This window comes from Zootoca vivipara, chromosome 17, assembly GCF_963506605.1.
Source record: "Zootoca vivipara chromosome 17, rZooViv1.1, whole genome shotgun sequence".
NCBI classification, from domain to species: Eukaryota; Metazoa; Chordata; class Lepidosauria; order Squamata; family Lacertidae; genus Zootoca; species Zootoca vivipara.
This window is the reverse complement of record NC_083292.1, coordinates 23,667,976-23,687,256: the sequence shown is the minus strand read 5'-3', so window position 1 is coordinate 23,687,256 and position 19,281 is coordinate 23,667,976. Positions and strand designations below refer to the sequence as shown.

General features: G+C 49.1%; 2 protein-coding genes across 2 annotated transcripts in view; both read left to right on the top strand.

The window, feature by feature from the left end:
* Positions 1–3,923, top strand: part of MAP3K11 (mitogen-activated protein kinase kinase kinase 11) — a 41,615-nt gene extending 37,692 nt beyond the window's left edge. Inside the window, exons 9-10 of the mRNA XM_035099353.2 lie at positions 651–995; positions 2,128–3,923. Of these exons, the coding sequence (XP_034955244.2) occupies positions 651–995; positions 2,128–2,567 (785 nt within the window). The 3' untranslated portion in view covers positions 2,568–3,923. The remainder of the gene's footprint in view (positions 1–650; positions 996–2,127) is intronic.
* Positions 3,924–6,359: 2,436 nt separating this feature from the next.
* KCNK7 (potassium two pore domain channel subfamily K member 7) lies at positions 6,360–18,409 on the top strand. The gene is made up of 3 exons (XM_035098829.2): positions 6,360–6,712; positions 15,365–15,760; positions 16,819–18,409. Exons 1-3 carry the CDS (start codon positions 6,385–6,387, stop codon positions 17,034–17,036), a joined length of 942 nt encoding a protein of 313 aa, XP_034954720.2. The 5' UTR covers positions 6,360–6,384; the 3' UTR covers positions 17,037–18,409.
* The last annotated feature ends 872 nt before the right edge of the window (positions 18,410–19,281 follow it).

Sequence of the window (19,281 nt, the reverse complement as noted above, 5' to 3'; positions counted from 1 at the left end):
CAGAGGAGTGGTGGGAGGCATCAGCTGGGGAACCCCCAAGGGAAGAAGGCTCAAGGCCAGGGAATGGGTGGTGGGATGGTGATGAATGGCAAGAGGGAGAAGACTGGAGGGGGGGGGAGGTGTCAGAAGCTGAAGAGGCAACAGGGAACTTCAGTTATGTGTGACCCTGCAAAATTCCAGATTCCCCCCCCCAAAAAAAAACTGTTTAGTGCTAGTTTTAGTGCTGTTTTGTGCCGCAAACCCTGTGTTTCATGCCACCACCACCCTCCAAAAAAAAGAGTCATTGACAAATTGGGGTCACAAGTTAATGCCAACAAATCCAACTTTGTCCAGTTGACTTCAAGCAGGTGCCAAGGTATAGCGTCGGTTTTGTGCCGCAAGCCCCGCATTTTGTGCCAGCCTACAAACTGAGCAATTGACACTCAAATCGGGGTCATTATTAAATGACCCCCAAACCCAACCTTTGTCCGATTGACTTCAAACCAGTGCCAAGGCAGTCTGCTGGTTTGGTGCCGCAAACCCCACATTTTGTGCTGCCCCCCCAACTGAGTGGCGACTTAATTGGGTACTTAAGTGGGCAAAGTGGGGACTTAAGTTTGTAACACTATGTCAGGTTGTGGTTTGACTTTACAACTTTCTTACCCTAACAGGCAGTGTTCCAGTCGACTCCCCGGAAACCGAGGACCCAGTCCCAGAACGCCCCAGTGCCCCCCGACTCATCCAGCGGGCCCTGCTTCGGGGAACAGCCTTGCTTGCTTCTCTCGGGTTGGGCCGAGAGCTTCCGTCCGCCCTCCAGGAGCCCCCGCCACCCTCCCCTCCGCAAGAGTCCACCCCCACCGTCCAGGTGGAGCTGTGCAAGGAGGAACCTCCTACGGATCTCCTCGTCGATGTGGCCTCTGGGGGCAACAGAGGGGCCTTGCCTCCTCTCTGGATCCAGATGTCACCCAAGATCCCGAGACTTGTGGAAGGCCGAGGGAACAAAACCCAGAAATGGGGTAAGTCCTGGCAGGAGAATTTAGGAGGCTGCAGAGGGGCGGGGTTGAGCTGGTGCAGGTGAGGGCTGCAGCTCAGAGGCTGAGCAGACACTTTGCAGACAGGCAGCTCCTGGGTCAGCCCCCACTGTCATCTCCAGCTAGGGCTTGGAATTGTCCCCCTGCCTGCGCCCCAGAGAGCTGATACCTGTCCTTGTAGGCAATGCTGAGCTAGATGGGTCAGTGGACTTGGGCCACATTGGCGCAGTTAAAGTGCTATTATACCACTTTAAACCGTCCCGGCTTCCCCCCAGGGAATTATGGGAGCTGAGTATTGTTAGAGGACCCCCCTTATTCCCTTCACAGAACTACCATTCCCAGAATTCCCAGTGATTCTGTGAGGGGGAATAAGGGTCTCCTAACAACTCTGAGCATCCTTAACAGACTACAGCTCCCAGGATTCTTTGGGGGGTATCATAGCTTCCTGTCTTCGTAGGATGGAGGCTGTGACGAACCCAAGGACTTTGCCACCAATTAATATGCGACAAACCCAGTCCCGGCGTTGTCACTAAACTTTCGGGGATCCTTCTTAATATGAGACGAAATGTCCTCCCTCTTTATTACTAAAATTTTTATTACTAATTCTCTGCACCCTGGGGTTCCATTGCCAACCAGACCAATCCGTCACAGAGGCCTTAGCCAAATCTCTGGGTGTTAAACCAGCGTAAAAGGTGGCAGCATGGCTGAATATAGTTTTTTGAAGTTTCACAACCAGATTCCAGTTCCCCCCAGGGTTTCTTTCCACTTGGGTTAGGCAGTGGCGTAGCAAGGGGGGGCGATGGGGGCGGGTCGCCCCGGGTGCCACTCTGGAGGGGAGGGTGACACTCAGCGTGCGCTGGGGAACATTTTTTTTTATTTTCTATTGCATGAGATTTTTCAACTGTTCTTATATGTTCTTTCAATGCTGATTTCATATCTGGTCGGTTTTGTTCTGTAAGCTCTAGGTTTTTCTGTAAGCTCTAGGTTTTTCACTTTTCGCCAGAGCCGTTGGGGGGGTGACAAAAAAATTCCGCGCCGGGTACCACCTGGGCTTGCTACGCCTCTGGAGTTAAAGACATCATGGCTCACCTGTGCTTATGTTCTCTGTTCCTTACAGATGGTGCTCTCCCTTCTCCCTCCTCCCCCCGCAGCCCCCGCTCCCCACGCCCCTCCCCCCATGCCAGCCTCATCTCCAGGCCCCGCCCTTCTCCTGTCCGCAGCCGCATCGACCCCTGGAGCTTTGTGTCTTCTGGGGCCCGTTCCTCCCCAGTCCAGTCCCCTCGCCTGGGGCCGCGCCAGTTCAAGCCACTGGTTCCTGAAAGCACCAATCCTTTTGCAGCTCCCGATCCCTTTGCCTGTGGGGACTTTTCAGCCCCGAGGGAGCCAACAGCGCCAGCCACCCCCGACCCCTTCCTCGTTGCGTCCAGATTGGCTCCAGCGGGGCGGCTCAGCCCTTCTCCGTTGCCGCGCCAGACCTCCCGCCCGCTCCCGCCCGAAGAGGAGCTGCCGTGGTGGACAGCAGCTGCAACCACTCAAGGACGGACGGCTCCAAAGTGAAGGGGAAAGCAAAAGAAGGAGGTCCCGCCTTCCCGAAGCACCTTTTCGTTCAGGAAGTTGGCGCCTTGAACTTTGAACCCCACGCTCAACTGTGATTGGACATGAGGCTGCACATGTAGTCGAAGGCTGGGAGCATGGGCTCGCTGTCGAAAGGGGAGGCGGGAATCGCTGTCAAAGGGGGAGAGGGGGATTTTCCCACGCTGTAGGGGGGAGGTGTGGGGGCATACCCCCACACCCCACACACCTGAGTACCTTCTTCCCTTCCTCCCCCCCCCTTTCCATTCACTGAGCGCCTTAACCTCAACAGTGTTGGGAAGACTTTGCTTCTTTCTCAGCCAATTCCTTCAGGGATGTCAAACCACGGGATAGTATTGAGTGCCCCACGGAAGTGATGAGGGGTTGTGTATATTGGGCAGGGGGTGGGGGTGAGGGAGAGCGGAGAGCCCTTTCTCACGCCCCTCCATGTAATGAACACTAACCGGTCAGACCCACTCTGGCAAGCCACTCTCCTCTCCTCCACCTTTGCTGGAATGGCTTGTGGGGCTTCCACGACCCCCGCGTTGGCCAGGCTCGCTCGCTGGCAGCTATTATCTTCATTGCGTACCAATTCTCCATTCACCTTGAGGGGCACAGCTCCACCCTGCCATATCTAGGCCTTAGTGGCTCTCCCTCCACTAAGGTGGAGCAGCTTTATCCAACCTGGAGCCCTCCAGATGTTTTGGACAACTCCCATCATCCCACAGCCAGCAAGTGCTGATGGGAGTTGTAGTCCAAAACATCTGGCACACTCCCAAGTTGGCCAAGGCTGGCATGGAGAGCCTGTGAAGCAAGCAAGACTCCACTCTCCTTTCTCTGTATCCTTTGTCCCCAAGACGGGCGTCGCGCCTCCCGGTTTATGCAAGGAGGGGAGCCTGCCACAGCTATCTTGACCCAAGCAGGTCTGAGGATGCTCTGCAGCATTCAAGAGCGAGCCACGTTGCACAAACATGAGAGGAGATAGCCCAGAGTGGGGGTACACACTGGAGCCAGATTGCCCCACCTGCTTGTGACTGTCTTTTGACGTGGACGTGTAAGAGGAAAGCAAAGAATGTCTTGCACTGGGCCGCACTTGCAACAAAAAAAGCAGTGCTTCTGCCTGGTTGGAGCCTGACAGCCACTAGCACTTTGAATGTGCAATTCTACTGTGTCCGCCTCTCCCCTCTCCCCACCCTACTTGAAATTCACATGTGAGTGCCAGGTTCCCTCGTGCCCCTTCTTCCGCTCCACGAGGGAGCCACCTGTGTCAGGCCCAATCTCAACTTGTGACGGGCCAAGCCTGTGAAATGAGACCAAATAAACCTCTGATTGCTGCCTCCATTCCGTGTGTCTCCCATGGTCCATAAAGGGGGTCTGCAACACCTCCCTAACAGTGGGTGTCATAGCTGCCAAGTTATCCCTTTTTTAAAGGGATTTTCCCTTATGCTGAATAGGCTTCCTCGCGAGAAAAGGGAAAACTTGGCAGCTATGGTGGGTGTGGGTCAGGGTGAGAGACAGAGAGCAAACTCCTTCCGTGTTTAATCTGGTGACTGGCATCTGCAAGAGTCAAAACAGCAGCCTTGTCTTATTCCATGCCTGCATTTGTGATAACTTGAGACTTCGGCCACATTCCCATTCAAAGCACTACGACACAACTTTAAACAGTCACGGTTTCCTCCCACAAAGGAAGGGTAGTTTGTTTAGGGTGCTCAGAGTTGTTAGGAGACCCCTATTCCCCTCATGTAATAACAACCAGCCACAGTGAGAGCCAGTGTGGTGTAGTGGTTAAGAGCGGTAGACTCGTAATCTGGGGAACCGGGTTCGCGTCTCCGCTCCTCCACATGCCGCTGCTGGGTGACCTTGGGCTAGTCACACTTCTCTGAAGTCTCTTGGCCCCACCCACCTCACAGGGTGTCTGTTGTGGGGGAGGAAGGGAAAGGAGAATGTTAGCCGCTTTGAGACTCCTTCGGGTAGTGATAAAGCGGGATATCAAATCCAAACTCTTCTTCTTCACAGGGCACTGAGTATTGTAGCTGAGAATTGGGAGGGGAATAGGGAAGTTCTTTAAAAGCAGAGTGTTAGAAACTCGGCTGGAGTATATGCCACAGGCCAAGAAAGATTCCAAGAGTGGTTAAATATTTTGTCGGAGGAGGAGGGGGCGAAGGGACCTTGGCCCTTAGGAGTTGACTCCTATACCCTAAAATGACGGCTGGTGTTGTGACGCTGGATTTTATCCTGAGTGATGCCCAGGACTGGACTCAATATGTATTGTCAAGCCAATTGGGAGCAGTGACAATAATACCGTTGGCATCCACCTGTCTCAAGAAACAATGGAGTGTGCTTTTGGGGGTGAAGTCAAACTGCTGCTTTAGCAGCCTTGAAGTGATGACAAGATCCCCCCTCCCGGCCTCATGATGTGGTCCAAAGGAAAGCAGAGCAATACGTTTGGCACCAGCTTGCCAGAAGGGGGCATACAAGGTGCCATCTGACCGTATTGGAGAGACTGAATTTGTGTAAGGTTTGCCCCTTAGCCTTTTCTCCTCCTGAAAATATCCCATAAGGCAGCAGAGGTTTAAGGGCAGAGTTTTCCTTCGCCTAGATGGGCTAGCTTCCCAGGCTGACGAGCCCCACCTGCCCCTCTTAACACTATTAAATTAAATATCCATGTAACTCTCCAATTGCCAAGAAAACCCAAGACAGCCACGTTTGATTTCAAAAGAGGAAGTTCCTCAAAATGAGGAAATTGGTTAAAAAAGAAAGTTGAAGGGCTGGGCCAAGAGGGTCAAATCACTATAAAACGCTTGAAAGTTGTTAAAAACGAAGGGGTGAGTGTGCTAGCTACCTCCCCCCCCCAAAAAAAAAATCACTGCCAGAGGCAAGTTGAGTGACAATATGGCCTTGTAGACTCCCAATACTCGAGGCTTCCTGTGTGTTTTATAACCATGATTTTCAGAGGTTCTGAAATACACAGGGGCCCCACCATGACTACAGAACACCCCCCTTTCATGAATATCACCCTTCTCCTTGTGGAGGTGGGTCAGAATGGGGGGCGGGTAGCACAGTTGCCCCTTCCCTGGCATGTTCTATATACTAATGCAAAATGCCTGAAGAGGGCTAAATTGCAAAATTGGCCAGTGTGGCTTTGGACTGCATTAATAGAGCATCTCCTTTGTGTGTAGACTCTCCCAGGTTCAATCCCTGGCATCTCACAGGTAGGTCTGAAACCCTGGGGAGCCACTGCCTGCCTGCCAGTGTAGACAACACTGAGAGAGATGGACCAGTGGATCTTGACTCCGTATGCAGCTGCTTCCGATGTTCTTTAAGTGACAGGAAGCAAGAGTTCTGCTAGTGAGACTTCATCTAGATTACCGTGTCCAGTTTAAGACACCTGGGGATGCGGGGAAATTGAGCTCCAGACTTCCCATATGCAAGGCTCTTTGATTATGGTGGGAAAAACACTGGCTGGCAGCTGCTCTCGTGTTTTTTGTCTTGCCCAGCGCTACCCGCAGAAGTCTGGGATTGAACCGGAGACCCCTGGCCAAAAGGGTCATTTTTGCTTTTCTTACGACCTCTCTGGACATAGAAGCGCACTCTCGCTGAGGCTGGATGCCATGAGCTATGCAAAGTTAGACGGCGCGCCCGGAAAGCCGAGCTGCGAGGGTTAAAGCAGCTGTGCGTCACGGGGAGAAGGAACCGGTTGCCGCGCCCTGGGCTGAGGCCAGCTCACCTGGGACAGGTGAGAAGAGGCTGCTGGCTCGCTTGCTGGGAGAGGGAAGGGCCGGGCCGGGCCGGGCCGTCGAGGATGGCGCTGTGTCCGGCCGTGCCGCCGTCGTGGCGCTACGGGTTGCTGCTGGGCGCCTACGGGGTCTTCCTGCTGGTGGGCGCCGCCGTCTTCGCTGGCCTGGAGAGGCCTCCCGAACGAGCCCTGCTGGCCGCCCTGCGCGACGCCCGCGCCCGCCTGCTGGCCGAGCACCGCGCGTGCCTGTCGGAGGAGAGGCTGGCCGGCCTCCTGGAGCGCCTCCTCGACGCCGGCAACTACGGCGTCTCCGGCCTGGGCAACGTCTCCGGAGACGAGAACTGGGAATTCACCTCGGCTCTCTTCTTCACCGCCAGCGTCCTCACCACCACAGGTAGGTAGGTCGTCGAGCTCAGCCCGGGCATCCCTTTCCTTTTGGAGCGGCGCAGGCAGGAAACCAACCGGCAGAGACTCCAGCTGCCCTAGGCTGCCGGAGCAGCAAGGATGGAGGAACCGTCCTGACCGCCCAGCTGTTGGGAGGGGAGCCACTGTGGTGCAGCTGTTAGTTACTAGGACTAGGACCTGCCAGACCAGGGTTCAAATCCGCACTTGGCCATTAAGCTCGCTGGGTGACCGTGGGCCAGTCACACCCTCTCGGTCAAACCTACCTTGCATGGTGGCTACATGGAGGAGGAGAACCATATGCACCCCCCTGAGCTCCTTGGAGGGAAAGATGGGACAAAAAGGCAAAATGAATAATGATGATGCTACAGGAGAGCCACCTGCCCCGTGCCTGGCAGTGGCTGGCTAAAGTCCCCTGCAAACAAAGGTCTTTTGCTCTCGCTTGCTCCCTGATCCTTTGAGCTGGCGATGTTGGGGATTGAACCTGTGGCTTTCTGTGTATTGAGGTTCCTTCTGCATGGCAAGCTTTGCACAGAGAAACAAAACAGTCCTTTTATTTATTTACCTAATGGCATTTTAAAGGCAGGTTGGCCATTTATGAGGTAGGTTGTTGTAGTCTTACAACACCTTACAATGTCACACAAGCAAAACAAAAACAAAAACAAAACAAAACAAAAATAAAACACCCCAATCTAACCCAAAAGATGAAGTTAAGGTTGATGCATCAGAAATCCCAGATAACCATTTGTGTACAGGGCAATATATAGTTTATGCTAACCAAAAAGCCTGGCCGCTAATAAAATATAACTTATTAGGGGGTTAAGCTGTTGGTTAGGATTAAATAGATCGAGCAATGCCAGCACTGGGCATTTACAGGCATTTTGTCTAGTAATTGCTTTTATTTCAAGAAATACTTCCTCCCAGAACTGAGCCACTTTCCTGCATGTCCACCACATACGTTGACTTAAGCCTTTAAAAACAAAACAAAACAAAATAAAAGACATGTATATATTGCCAGGACTTTGGAATCAGTATAAACATAACGTGGGTATAAAATGTGCCAGCATTAAAACTGAAGAGCAAATACTGTACTAATGCCAGTGAAAACCAAGACCATAAATAAAAACAGCTGCGTGGAGAAGGGTTTCCTCCACTGGATAGCTCAGCTGGTTAGAGCATAGTGTTGATAACGCCACAGTTGTGGGTTCAATTCTTGTATGGGACAGCAGCACATTCCTTCATTGCAGGTGGTTGAACTAGAATCCCCAAACTTCGGCCCTCCAGATGTTTTGGACTACAATTCCCATCTTCCCTGACCACTGGTCCTGTTAGCTAGGGATCATGGGATTTGTAGGCCAAAACATCTGGAGGGCCGCAGTTTGGGGATGCCTGGACTAGATGATCCTCAGGGTCCCTTCCAACTCTACAATTCCAGACCCTCCAAGTGTCCCTATTTTCCAGGGACGTCCCTGATTTAGAGAAGCCACCCTAGTTTCTGATTTGATCCTGGAATGTCTCGCTTTTCCTTAGGATGTCCCTATTTTCATTGGATAAATGTTGGAGGGTTTGCAGCTATCCGACCCCTGAGCCATCTGAAAGCAGCCCTGTATAGGGAAGGTTTTTTTTTTAATGTTAAATGTTTTATTATGTTTTTTAAATATGTTTGAACCCGCCCAGAGTGGCTGGGGCAACCCAGTAAGATGTGTGGGTTATAAATAGTAAAAATTATAATTATGGAATGGGACGTCCCTAATTTCATCAGAGAAATGTTGGAGGGTATGCAGTTCTATGATTCTGTTACTCTATTCCATTTGAGTTGTCACAATGGTGGGCTCACTCCTGCTTATCTCTGCTTGAGGGAGACAAAAAATAATCCCCCAAGCAGAGGGTTCCCAAACCCTATATCCAAAGTCAGAAGACCGCATCCAAGGTTAGGCCGCATCCTCAGAGTAAACCAGGCATCCCCAAACTGCGGCCCTCCAGATGTTTTGGCCTACAACTCCCATGATCCCTAGCTAACAGGACCAGTGGCCAGGGATGATGGGAATTGTAGTCCAAAACATCTGGAGGGCCGAAGTTTGGGGATGCCTGGAGTAAACCCATTGATATGTAGGGGCCTAAGCTAGTAATTCCAGTGCGTTCATTGGGTCTGCTCTAAGAATAACTAACATTACAACCCCAAGGTCTCTTCCAACTCTATGATTCTAACCCAAAGAGTTTATAAAAGGGGAAGGGATCCTGATAGTCATCAAGGCCCAACCCCTTGCTCAGGGCATGAAACTTGCAACGAGAGCCTCAGCTGAAACACTGAGGCCACCACCTCCCAAGGCAACATCTTGGCCTGGGAGCCTCTGTTTAAGCACCTCCAGCAAAGGAGAGCCCCCATCTCCCAAGGCAGACTGTTCCACTGTCAGACAGCTCATTCCGCTAGGAAGTTTTCCCCATTGTTTAGCCAAAATCGGCTTCTGTGCCTTTCCCACTCCTTGGCTCTGGACCTGCCCCCTGGCGGAGCAGAGAGCAGGTGTTATGTACTGAGCTGAATCCTAGAACAATAGGATCCAGAATGCAGCACTCTGATTGGTCCGCAGGAGCCACCCAATCCAGCTCCAGGTGGAAGTGAATCAGCAACCTGATTGGCCTGCAGGAGCAGCCAACCAGGCTGCTGGCAGAAGGCAATCCGCAACCTGATTGGCCTGCAGGAGCAGCCTACCGGGCTGCTGGCAGAAGTCAATCCGCAACCTGATTGGCCCACAGGTGCAGCCCTGAAGTAGCCAATCACGCAAGGCCCATTGTGTAAATAATGTATATAAGCAGATGTTTGGGGGGAAGAGCCATTCTTCTCTTCTTCTTCTATCACTACTACAAGCTGAATAAAGAGCGTGAAATTCACTCTCGACTCCGAGTATATTTCAGCAGGTCTGCTCGCTCTATCTTCTGTGAGGAAGCCCTTCAGATGTTTGAAGATGGCTATCATGCCTTCATCTTCTCTTCTGCAGACTAAACATAACTAGTTCTATTCCACACAATAATTTGTTTCCAGACCCCCTCACTTGTCTGGCTGCCCTCCTCTGGATGTGCTCCAGTTTGTCAACACCCTTCACAAAATGTGGTGCCCAGAACCGCACTCGCGACGCAGCCTGACCCGGCACAGAAGAGGGTGCCACAGTTTCTCCTTGTGATCCTGCCTAACCATGTGTATCTAGGAACACTGCCTGAGTCCAACTCTTAAAGGCAGTGTGCCATCAGGTCGTCATGGGCTAATAGTCATGAAAAGCCTTTATTATCCTAGAGGGCAAGTTAGATTCTCAGTGTCAGGAGGCTAAAGCAGAACAATAGCACACTGCATTACAGTTCCACAAAACAAATAGAATGGAGCTTGCTATTTCCTAGCTAATACCCATTTCATGTTCTTTTTCAAACTGGATACATCCATGGATGAGCTTTGTTCGGACATGTTATTCCGCCTTTCCAGAAAACATGAGCAAATACGTTCTTTGCAAATTATGAGCGGAGTTCCCAAAATGTTAACAGTTCATAGAAACGGTGGCCTGGGGTGGCTCCTTAATCACATGCAGAGGTCGGGGAATAGCATTTTTCCTGTGCCATAATGCAACTTCTTCTGCAAGTGCTGATCCTTAGAGAGCCAAAAACTCCTATCGCACTCCTACAAAAGGATGGGAATTATGGTGCAAAGTAGCTGGAATGCTCCTGGTTGGGGAAGGTGACTTTTTTTTCAAAAGAAAGAACTGGGAGCAGAAGATGGTTGTCTCCCGAAAGTACAGCTGGCCATTTGGTGCCTGCAATCTCCTGCGCTTTGGCCAGCACAGTTTGGCTTCATGGTGGCATCAGGTGATTGACAGGTGGGCAGTCCCACCTCCCCTGTGAAAATGTTCCAAGAGGCTTGGAGGAAGTCAGGATCCGGGCCCACCAACCAGCTCCAGCTCCCCATCCACGAAGTACAAAGAGGAAATGAGCTTTTTAAAAATAAAATAAATAAATAAATTATTACTTTTATTCCATATTACATCACAATGCAAATATACCAAAGCCATCCCCACACCATCCCCATCCCCAGATATATTTATAATTTATATCCTCAATCAAACATACGGTAATATTCTTTTGTCCCTCCCCCCGCTTCCCCCCATCCCACTCCATTTCCTCTACATTCTGAGATTACATTTATCTTTGCATTCTGCAGACTTCTCAATTCATCTATGTATTCTTATTGTCCTTCTTTACTATCTTACGGTACATTCCCTCAGATGCTTTACATTTTAATCTAGGCATATTAGCATATCTTTTTTTTAGCAATATTTTCCCATATATTCATCAAAACATTTCCACTCCTTTTTTAATTTTTGATTTGATCGATTTCTTATAAAAGCTGTTAATTTTGCCATAGCTAAGTATTCATTTAATTTACAAATCCATCCATCCCTCCCTTGGAGGTAGAGTTTGTGATTGCCATTTAGCAGCAATCACTACTCTAGCTGCTGTGCTTGCATGTAATAAGATTCCCCTCCCCCCCCCGGTGGTATCTCTTCCCCTATCAATCCAAGGAGATATATCTCTGGTTTTTTAATTATTGATATTTTCAGCATCTTCTTTAATTCTCCATGTATTACTGTCCAGAATTTCTTAATTTCCTCACATCTCCACCACATATGTATTGTTGTTCCTATTTCTTTACCACATCTCCAACAAATGTTGGATTTCGATTCATATATCTTTGAGTTTTTGAATGGCAGTAGAGGCGCTACGATGTGCAGGATCGAATGCCTTATACCAGAGCTATTGATTTAGTTTGTCAAAAGTGCTCACTGCAATCAGCTGAATGTAACCAGCTATGCTCTGGGCTCCCCAATCTCTCTCCCTGCCAACGAAAACTAATAAATGAATAGATGAATAACCTATCCCCATGACACTGACACAAAACCCCTGCAAGGATACTGTGCAAAAGAAGGAACCTCCCACCTTTCTCTCTCCACGTTTTCTCCTCACAATGCCTATGATAGCAGTTGTTGTTTAGTCGTTTAGTCGTGTCCGACTCTTCGTGACCCCATGGACCAGAGCACTGCCTCCCGCAGTTTGGTCAGACTCATGTTGGTAGCTTCAAGAACACTGTCCAGCCATCTCGTCCTCTGTCGTCCCCTTCTCCTTGTGCCCTCCATCTTTCCCAACACCAGGGTCTTTTCCAGGGAGTCTTCTCTTCTCATGAGGTGGCCAAAGTATTGGAGCCTCAGCTTCAGGATCTGTCCTTCCAGTGAGCACTCAGGGCTGATTTCCTTCAGAATGGATAGGTTCCTTCCTGGAGAAGGAACCGGCAAGCCACTCCAGTATCCCTGCCAAGAAAACTCCATGGACAAAGACAACAGGCATCTGATAGCAGTATCTCACACCAAACGTAACTGACCTGTAGGTAGGATTCTATGAACTGAAAACAGAGACACTATATGTACCTTTGTTATCCATGAAAATATTTCAATAAAAATAATTTTTAACAACAATATTATAGCTGATAAGTGAGCAAAAGCTCCCTGAGCAGGAGCAGCCAAACTTTGGGGTAGCAGGGGGTTGCCAACTGCCCAAAGCCATTGCAAATGCAGAGAGGGGAGAAAGGGCAACGTGCCCATTCGACCCAGTGTTGCCTACTCTGACTGGCAGCAGCTGTCCCAGCTGTCAGGCCCCGAGACAGGCCTTTCCCCATCGCTGCCTCCCTGCTCCTTTGAACAAGGTCAAAACTCCTGCATGCAAAGTGGGACCGCTGTCACCTAAGTCACAGCCCTCCCGAATGACGCTAAACATCAGAAGAAGGTGGTGGTGGTGTTTTGGGGTCACAAATGAATGGTGCTTGTTCCTTCATATTTTATATCTGCAGCCGAGGATCAGCTGGGCAAAACCAAAAGCAGAAAAAGCCCCACCCTTGTAAGACTACAGACGCAAAGATAACACGACCTGGATCAGTTGCCCTTTAACATACTGTGGAATAGTTCTGCACACACAATCAGAATGATTAATATCTGAGACGTGGCCTGCCCTGGATTAAATTGCTCTCTCCAGGAATGATTAAATCTGCAGTTTGGGGTCCACCTGCACTGTCAATGGCCTTGGTGGCTAGAGTGCCTTTTTCAGCTCTGGCCGCTTCGCCAGAGGGACATCCCGAACTTGCAGAAGCCATCCTGGTTTTCTGATTTAATCCCGGAATGCCCCACTTTTCCTTAGGACATCCCTATTTTCATTGCAGAAATGTCAGAGGGTATGGCATTATGTGACTCCTGAGCCAAGAAAATAAGAAACTTTACAACCTTTAGAAGACATCTGAAGGCAGCCCTATACAGTATAGGGAAGTTTTTCAATGTTTAATGTTTTGTTATGTTTTTTATATATGTTGGAAACAGCCCAGAGTAGATGGGGCAACTCAGTCAGATGGCCGGGGTATAAATAATCAAATTATGATGGTGATGATGGAATAGGACGTCCCTATTTTCAACGGGAAAATGTTGGAGGGTATGAAAGACAACTCAGAAACTTCAACTGGTCCAAAAATTAGCAGCCAGATTACTGGCTGGTGTCCTCTTCAGATCTCAGATAGCCCCTGATTTAAAACAGCTGCATTGGTTGCCAGTTTATTTCCAGGCCTCATTCAAGGTGCTCACACTAGTGTTTTAAGGCTCTACTCCTCAGCTCCCAAGTGATCCACCTCCTTCCCTACAGATCCCTTTTGATTGATCTACTGCCCTCAGAAACTTGGTGGGGTGGCAGCCTGGGAGAGGGCCTTCTCTGGGGCAGCCCCTAAGTTGTGGAACTCCCTCCCCACAGAGATGCGTCTGGCGACTTTGTTATCCAGCTTTCATTGAACACTGAAGACGCACCTCTTCATCCTGACCTCTGACCTCTTGACACTGTATATTTTAGGAGCCACCTTATTGTTTAATTTTGGTTTTTTAACTGTTTTTAAATATTGTGATAGGGTTGCTATATGTCCAGAATCTCCCAGACATAGCCAGGATCTGGCTGTTGGAGACAGTGTCCAGGCGGAAATCGCATAAATGTCCAGGACTTCCCATGTTGGAAGTGTAGATTTTGTCTTAATTTACTTAAAATAGCTTCATTTGTTGTTGTTGAGATTTTTCAAAAAAATAAAAGAAAAAGCTCAACAGTTTTATGATCGGATTTTCACTTTTTGAAATGCGGCAACCCTAATTGTGCATTATTGTCTTTTAATATTAATGTTGTGTTTTAATTGTTGTAGCATGCCCTGGGGCTCTAGAGTGAAGGGCAGGATATAAATTATTGTAATAATAAATAAATAAATGGCAGGAGATGCACAATTGTCTCTCTAGCCTGTCAGCACATTGCACAGACAGACTGTTATTATGCCAGTTCATTCTTCCAGAATAAAAAAGCTCAAAAACACCAACACCCTGGAGTTAATCCAGATCACCCTATCTGGAAAATTCACCATACCGACACGCCTAGGCTAGTGCTCAAATTACAGAGGAGGCCAGAGCGGCCCATCCCATTTTGCAGAAGACTTTTTAGAATGATTTTATTATAACCAGAAGAAGCACTTGGTGTGATGGTCTCTAGCACACCATGCATTTAAAACACCCTTATACCCAGAGATGTAGTGGCCGGGGGGTGGGGTGGGTCAGTGGTTGGGGAGGGTCAAAGGCACATTACTATTTCTGCAGCAGGGACCCTCCCTCCAGGACCCTAGAGCAGGCATCCCCAAACTTCGGCCCTCCAGATGTTTTGGACTACAATTCCCATCTTCCCCGACCACTGGTCCTGTTAGCTAGGGATCATGGGAGTTGTAGGCCAAAACATCTGGAGGGCCGCAGTTTGGGGATGCCTGCCCTAGAGCCACCAAAACAGTGCGAAAGGGGAGCTCTTTAGCCACTAAGAAGATGCACTCCCATTCATTGTGCTGACTGGAGCCCCTCAAAGTGAAAGGCGGATGAATCAGCCACTGAGGATTGGCTCCTAGGGTCACTCTGGAGGAGGCGCATAGGAAGAACATGAAGGTTGCCTTGTGTTCTATGTGCTCCCAAGCTAAGCATTTAGGAATACTGAAAATGCAGGGGGGGGGGGTTGTTTCAAGACGCTGGCGTGCAAATTCTGTTATGTACAACGAGGAAAACACAAGGCGAGTCAATCTGACATGGGCAGGTGTCCCGCCCCAGAATAAATAAAATAAATAAATAAAAACACTTAACTAAAAGTAGAAACTATAGAAAGATTTTGACAGGTTTTTCTGAGCACTTGGGTTCAGAAGAAACAACTTGTTGAGACATTTCATTCCAAATCTGCTAGGCAGAGGATGGGGACAGGTGGGTGTCCTGCCCCCCCACCCAGCATCAATCCTGGCTGCACCCATGCACTCCGAAAGCAGATATCGGTACGCTCCAAATCATTTGCACCAAACATAGCATATCTAGCTGAAAGGTGACACCTGGAGCTCTATCCTCCATTTGTGAGACGTCATTTAGAGTTCAAAGACACATTCCCACCAGGAAAAAAAACCCAAGGAAGGTGCAAAAAAGCAGGGTAGTATAGCCTAGCAGGTGGGTCTGGCCTGTGTGAAGGCAGGCCACATAACGGAGACTCATGCAGCGGTGCCTGTTCCTCTCGCCCACAGGTTATGGACACACGGTCCCTCTCTCGGCTTTGGGCAAAATATTCTGCATCCTGTACTCGCTGCTGGGCATCCCCATGACCCTGTTGCTCCTGGCCGGCCTGCTCCAGCACCTTCTGCCCCTCCTCAGCCACCGTCCCGTCCGGTACATCCAAACACGCTGGGGTTTCCCACTGGCCCGCGTGGCCCTTGTCCATGCCATGGGGCTGGGGCTGGCAACCCTGGGGCTCTTCATCCTCATCCCCGCCATCTGCTTCTGGGCTCTGGAGGGCAGCTGGAACTTCCTGGAGTCGGTGTATTTCTGCTTCATCTCCCTCAGCACCATCGGCCTGGGTGACTACGTGCCGCGAGGGAGCTCACAGCCGCCTCTGCACGAGCTCTACGAGCTTAGCATCACTTGTAAGTCACTAGGCGGCGCTGCTGCACATTAATTATTATTAATGCGTAATTATAAGATCACTGTTATCTTCTTAGTTACGGAATCTTAGAAGGGGGCATGGCTGTGCCTACCGTGAAGGGACCCTGCATATCTGAATTTGCCATTGCACTATTGGTTGGGAATGAAGTCTTAAGGTTAAAGGTTCAGGCTTCAAGGAAAACTTCCTTCCAAGTCTCTCTCTCTCTCTCTCTCTCTCTCTCTCTCTCTCTCTCTCTCTCTCTCTCTCTCTCTCTCTCTCTCTCTCTCATCACATCAGGCATTTAAACTAGCCAGAAGCTGTTCAAATCCCCACTTAGCTAATGGGCTCGACCAAGCAGATGGGCTCAGATTCCCACTTAGTTTTTAAAATGGGGACTATTGACCTTCCGCAGTGTTTGAAACAGAAGTGGAAGCAACTTTCACAATGCACTTTTTGCTGCGGATGCGAGCTAGAACATTGTTGTTGTTATTGTTGTTGCGCTCTTCATTCATAAGAGTTCAAGACTGTTCACTGAATCAAATGCAGGATAAAAATAAGTAAATAAGTAAATCAAAACAGCAAAACAAAAACCTCCCCCTTCCCGCAGACACATTTAGAAGGGTATAAAATATTAATCAGCCAAAGGCCTGGTTGAAGAGGAACGCTTTTGCCCGGTTCCTAAAAATATATAACAAAGGCGCCAGTTGATCCTATATGCAATGTTGTCTCTGCCCCAAATGGTCACAATCTGGATTAAGACCTCCATAGCAAACGTAGGGGAGACATGGCCATGGGAAAAGTAGTAAAGAGGTTGGGTAGGTGAGGCATGGGTGGGAGGTCAAAGGGAGAAATGAAAGAGGAAGCAAGGTACAAAATATTGTCAAATGGGGGAACTGAAACAATGAGGACTAGTGACTTGGTTTCCGGTGGAAAGGGCCTATAAAGGGGGGCATTGTGATTAGGAAATGCTACGACCATGCCCAAGATCAGGTGGGGAGATTTTTTTAAAAAATAATGCTGCCCCTCCCTCACTGACCTTTATTTTCACCGCCACACCAGGCTATCTCCTCATTGGCTTATTGGCCATGCTTGTGACTCTTGAGACGGCCTATCAGCTACAGGAAGTCCGGGTTTTTGTGCATTTCTTCGCTCCTGCCAGTGACCCACCCCAGGACGACGACGACCGTCTGGAGATCTTGGCCAGAGACCAGCTTGCCTTGACCACAGTGTCTGGTTCCACTTCCCAAGATGTGCCTATGGAAAGAGATGCCACTTGACATCTCCTGGGGGGAGCCAACCCTCCCCCAGTCACCGTTGGTTTTAACTGGTGTCTCTGTTGATGGATGTCTTTATTTGCGTTCTTGCTGTTTTATTGTATTTTATTATATTTGTATTATTGTTGTTGTTAACTGCCCTGAGCGCCATTTGGCGGAAAGGCAGGGTGCAAATTTAATTGATGTAAAATTAGAAACTGCACTGTCAGCTCCCCTTGCCAATGTCCAGCCTCCAGTTTGCACCCTAGAGAGGAAGATTACATGTGATGGAGAAGCATGCAGAGAGGAAGCAAAGACTTTGCAGGGCATGGAGAAGTCGTAAGTAGGAAGCCCATCTTTTCTCTCGGGATGAAAAGGAAAGAGCTGAACCCTTTCCTCAAATGCAGCACTTTGTGATTCTGTGGGATGACTCCATTCAAGTATGGTTGATCTATGTCCGATTGCTCTTCTAAAATGGCGAATCCAGGAAGCAGTGCAAATTTGACACCACCTCCTAGAAGACTCACATGGAACTCTCCTTCATTCTTTCTCGGTCCACATTCACAACATAAGTAAAAAGCACTACGATGCCACTTTAAATTAGAGTTATGGCTTCCCCCAAAGCATTATGGGAGCTGTAGTTTATTAAGGGTGAAGAGAGGAGACCCGCGTTCCCCTCACAGAGCTGCAATTCCCAGAGTGGTTTATCAATCGACCCCTCTTCCCAGGAATGATGAGAACTGTAGTTCTGGGAGGGGAAACTCTCAGCATCTTTAACAAACTACAGCTCCCATGATCCTTTGGGGGAAGTCACAGCTTTTAAAGTGGTATCTTAGTGTTTTAAGTATATGGTGTGAATGTGGTCACACACACTCAGCACATTAGGACCCGAGAGATGCAGTAGCCATGAAAATTCCTCAACATGCACAGCTATTAGGCTGCCCCACACATAGTAATTTTTTAAAAAGCTTCCATTCCATACCTACAAGGAAGGAAAGCTGTGGTTTGGATGGGGAGGCCCTGTATGCTCCTCCCAGTCAATTTCTAGGTGTTTCCCACTCTGGGTACGTTTAGCTTGGAAAAGAGGAGACTGAGAGGAGATATCTCCAAATATCTCAAAGGCTGCCGCATGCAAGAGGGAGCAAGCTTGTTTTCTCCTGCTCTGGAGGGTAGGACCCTAACCAATGGCTTCAAGTTGCAAGAAAGGAGATTCTGACTAAACACCAGGGAGACGTTTCTAACAGTAAGAGCTGTTCCGACAGCGGAGCGGTCTCCCTCGGCAGGTGGTGGACTCTCCTTCCCTGGAGGTTTTATGTAGCCTGGGCAGATTCCAAAGGGCCAAACATAGAGGCCCCGAGGGCTGCATTTGGTCCCGGGGCTTCAGGTACCTGAACAAAGCCAGTGCAATTACGTTTATCTGGCTGTCTAAAGGGTAAGTATTCCGGCTGTACGAGTAAGTCAAGGCACTTTATGTATCATTGTCAGCAACACTAGTACTTAAAATATAAGAATATATTTTTCCTGTTTTTCAAATTATTTTTACCCCACCCTGGGGTCCTTTGGGAGGAAGGGTGGGCAAACTAAATAAATGAGTGGTGATTTTGGAAACCACCCAGAGAATGTTGGGTTTGGGGCAGCACAGAAAGGCAGTTACCATAAATAAATAGTCTGTGTGACTCTTTCAGAGGAGGGCAGTTCCCTTGTAGCAATCAGTGAGGGTCACAATCCACTGGCAAGGGAGGAGGAGGGTTAGAGTAACATACTTATTTCTGTTATTTGAACAGCTTACACAGTCAATTAGCACAAAGATGAGATTAGACAAGGAGTGGACAAAAGCAGGCTGATTGTAACAAGCCAGGAGCGAAAAATAGAGGTGGTACAGGCCACTTCCTAGAAGTCTTTGCTCCTGCCTAGTCAAGGGACAAGGGCTGTTTCTCAACCCAGGACCTGCATGATGCCAGAAATACCCCCCCCCCGCCATCTCTATTGCCCCTTGTCTTCTTTCTGGTATTCTCTACCCCATTTTCTCCGATTCCTGCTTATTTATGTACCCAATTCCCTTTATATCCAGTCTTTCCTCCAAACCTAACTCTGTGAGGTAGGTTACGCTAAAACATGCCAACCTTTTTAGTCCAGTGGGCACGTTTGGAGTAAGGGCCCCCTCTGTTCACTTCTCCTCCCCTCCCCCTCCAGAGTAAGTGCATACCAACAAACTTAACTTTCCCCCAAAGATCTGTGTTAAAGCCCTGAAAAACTCGCCAAAGTTCAG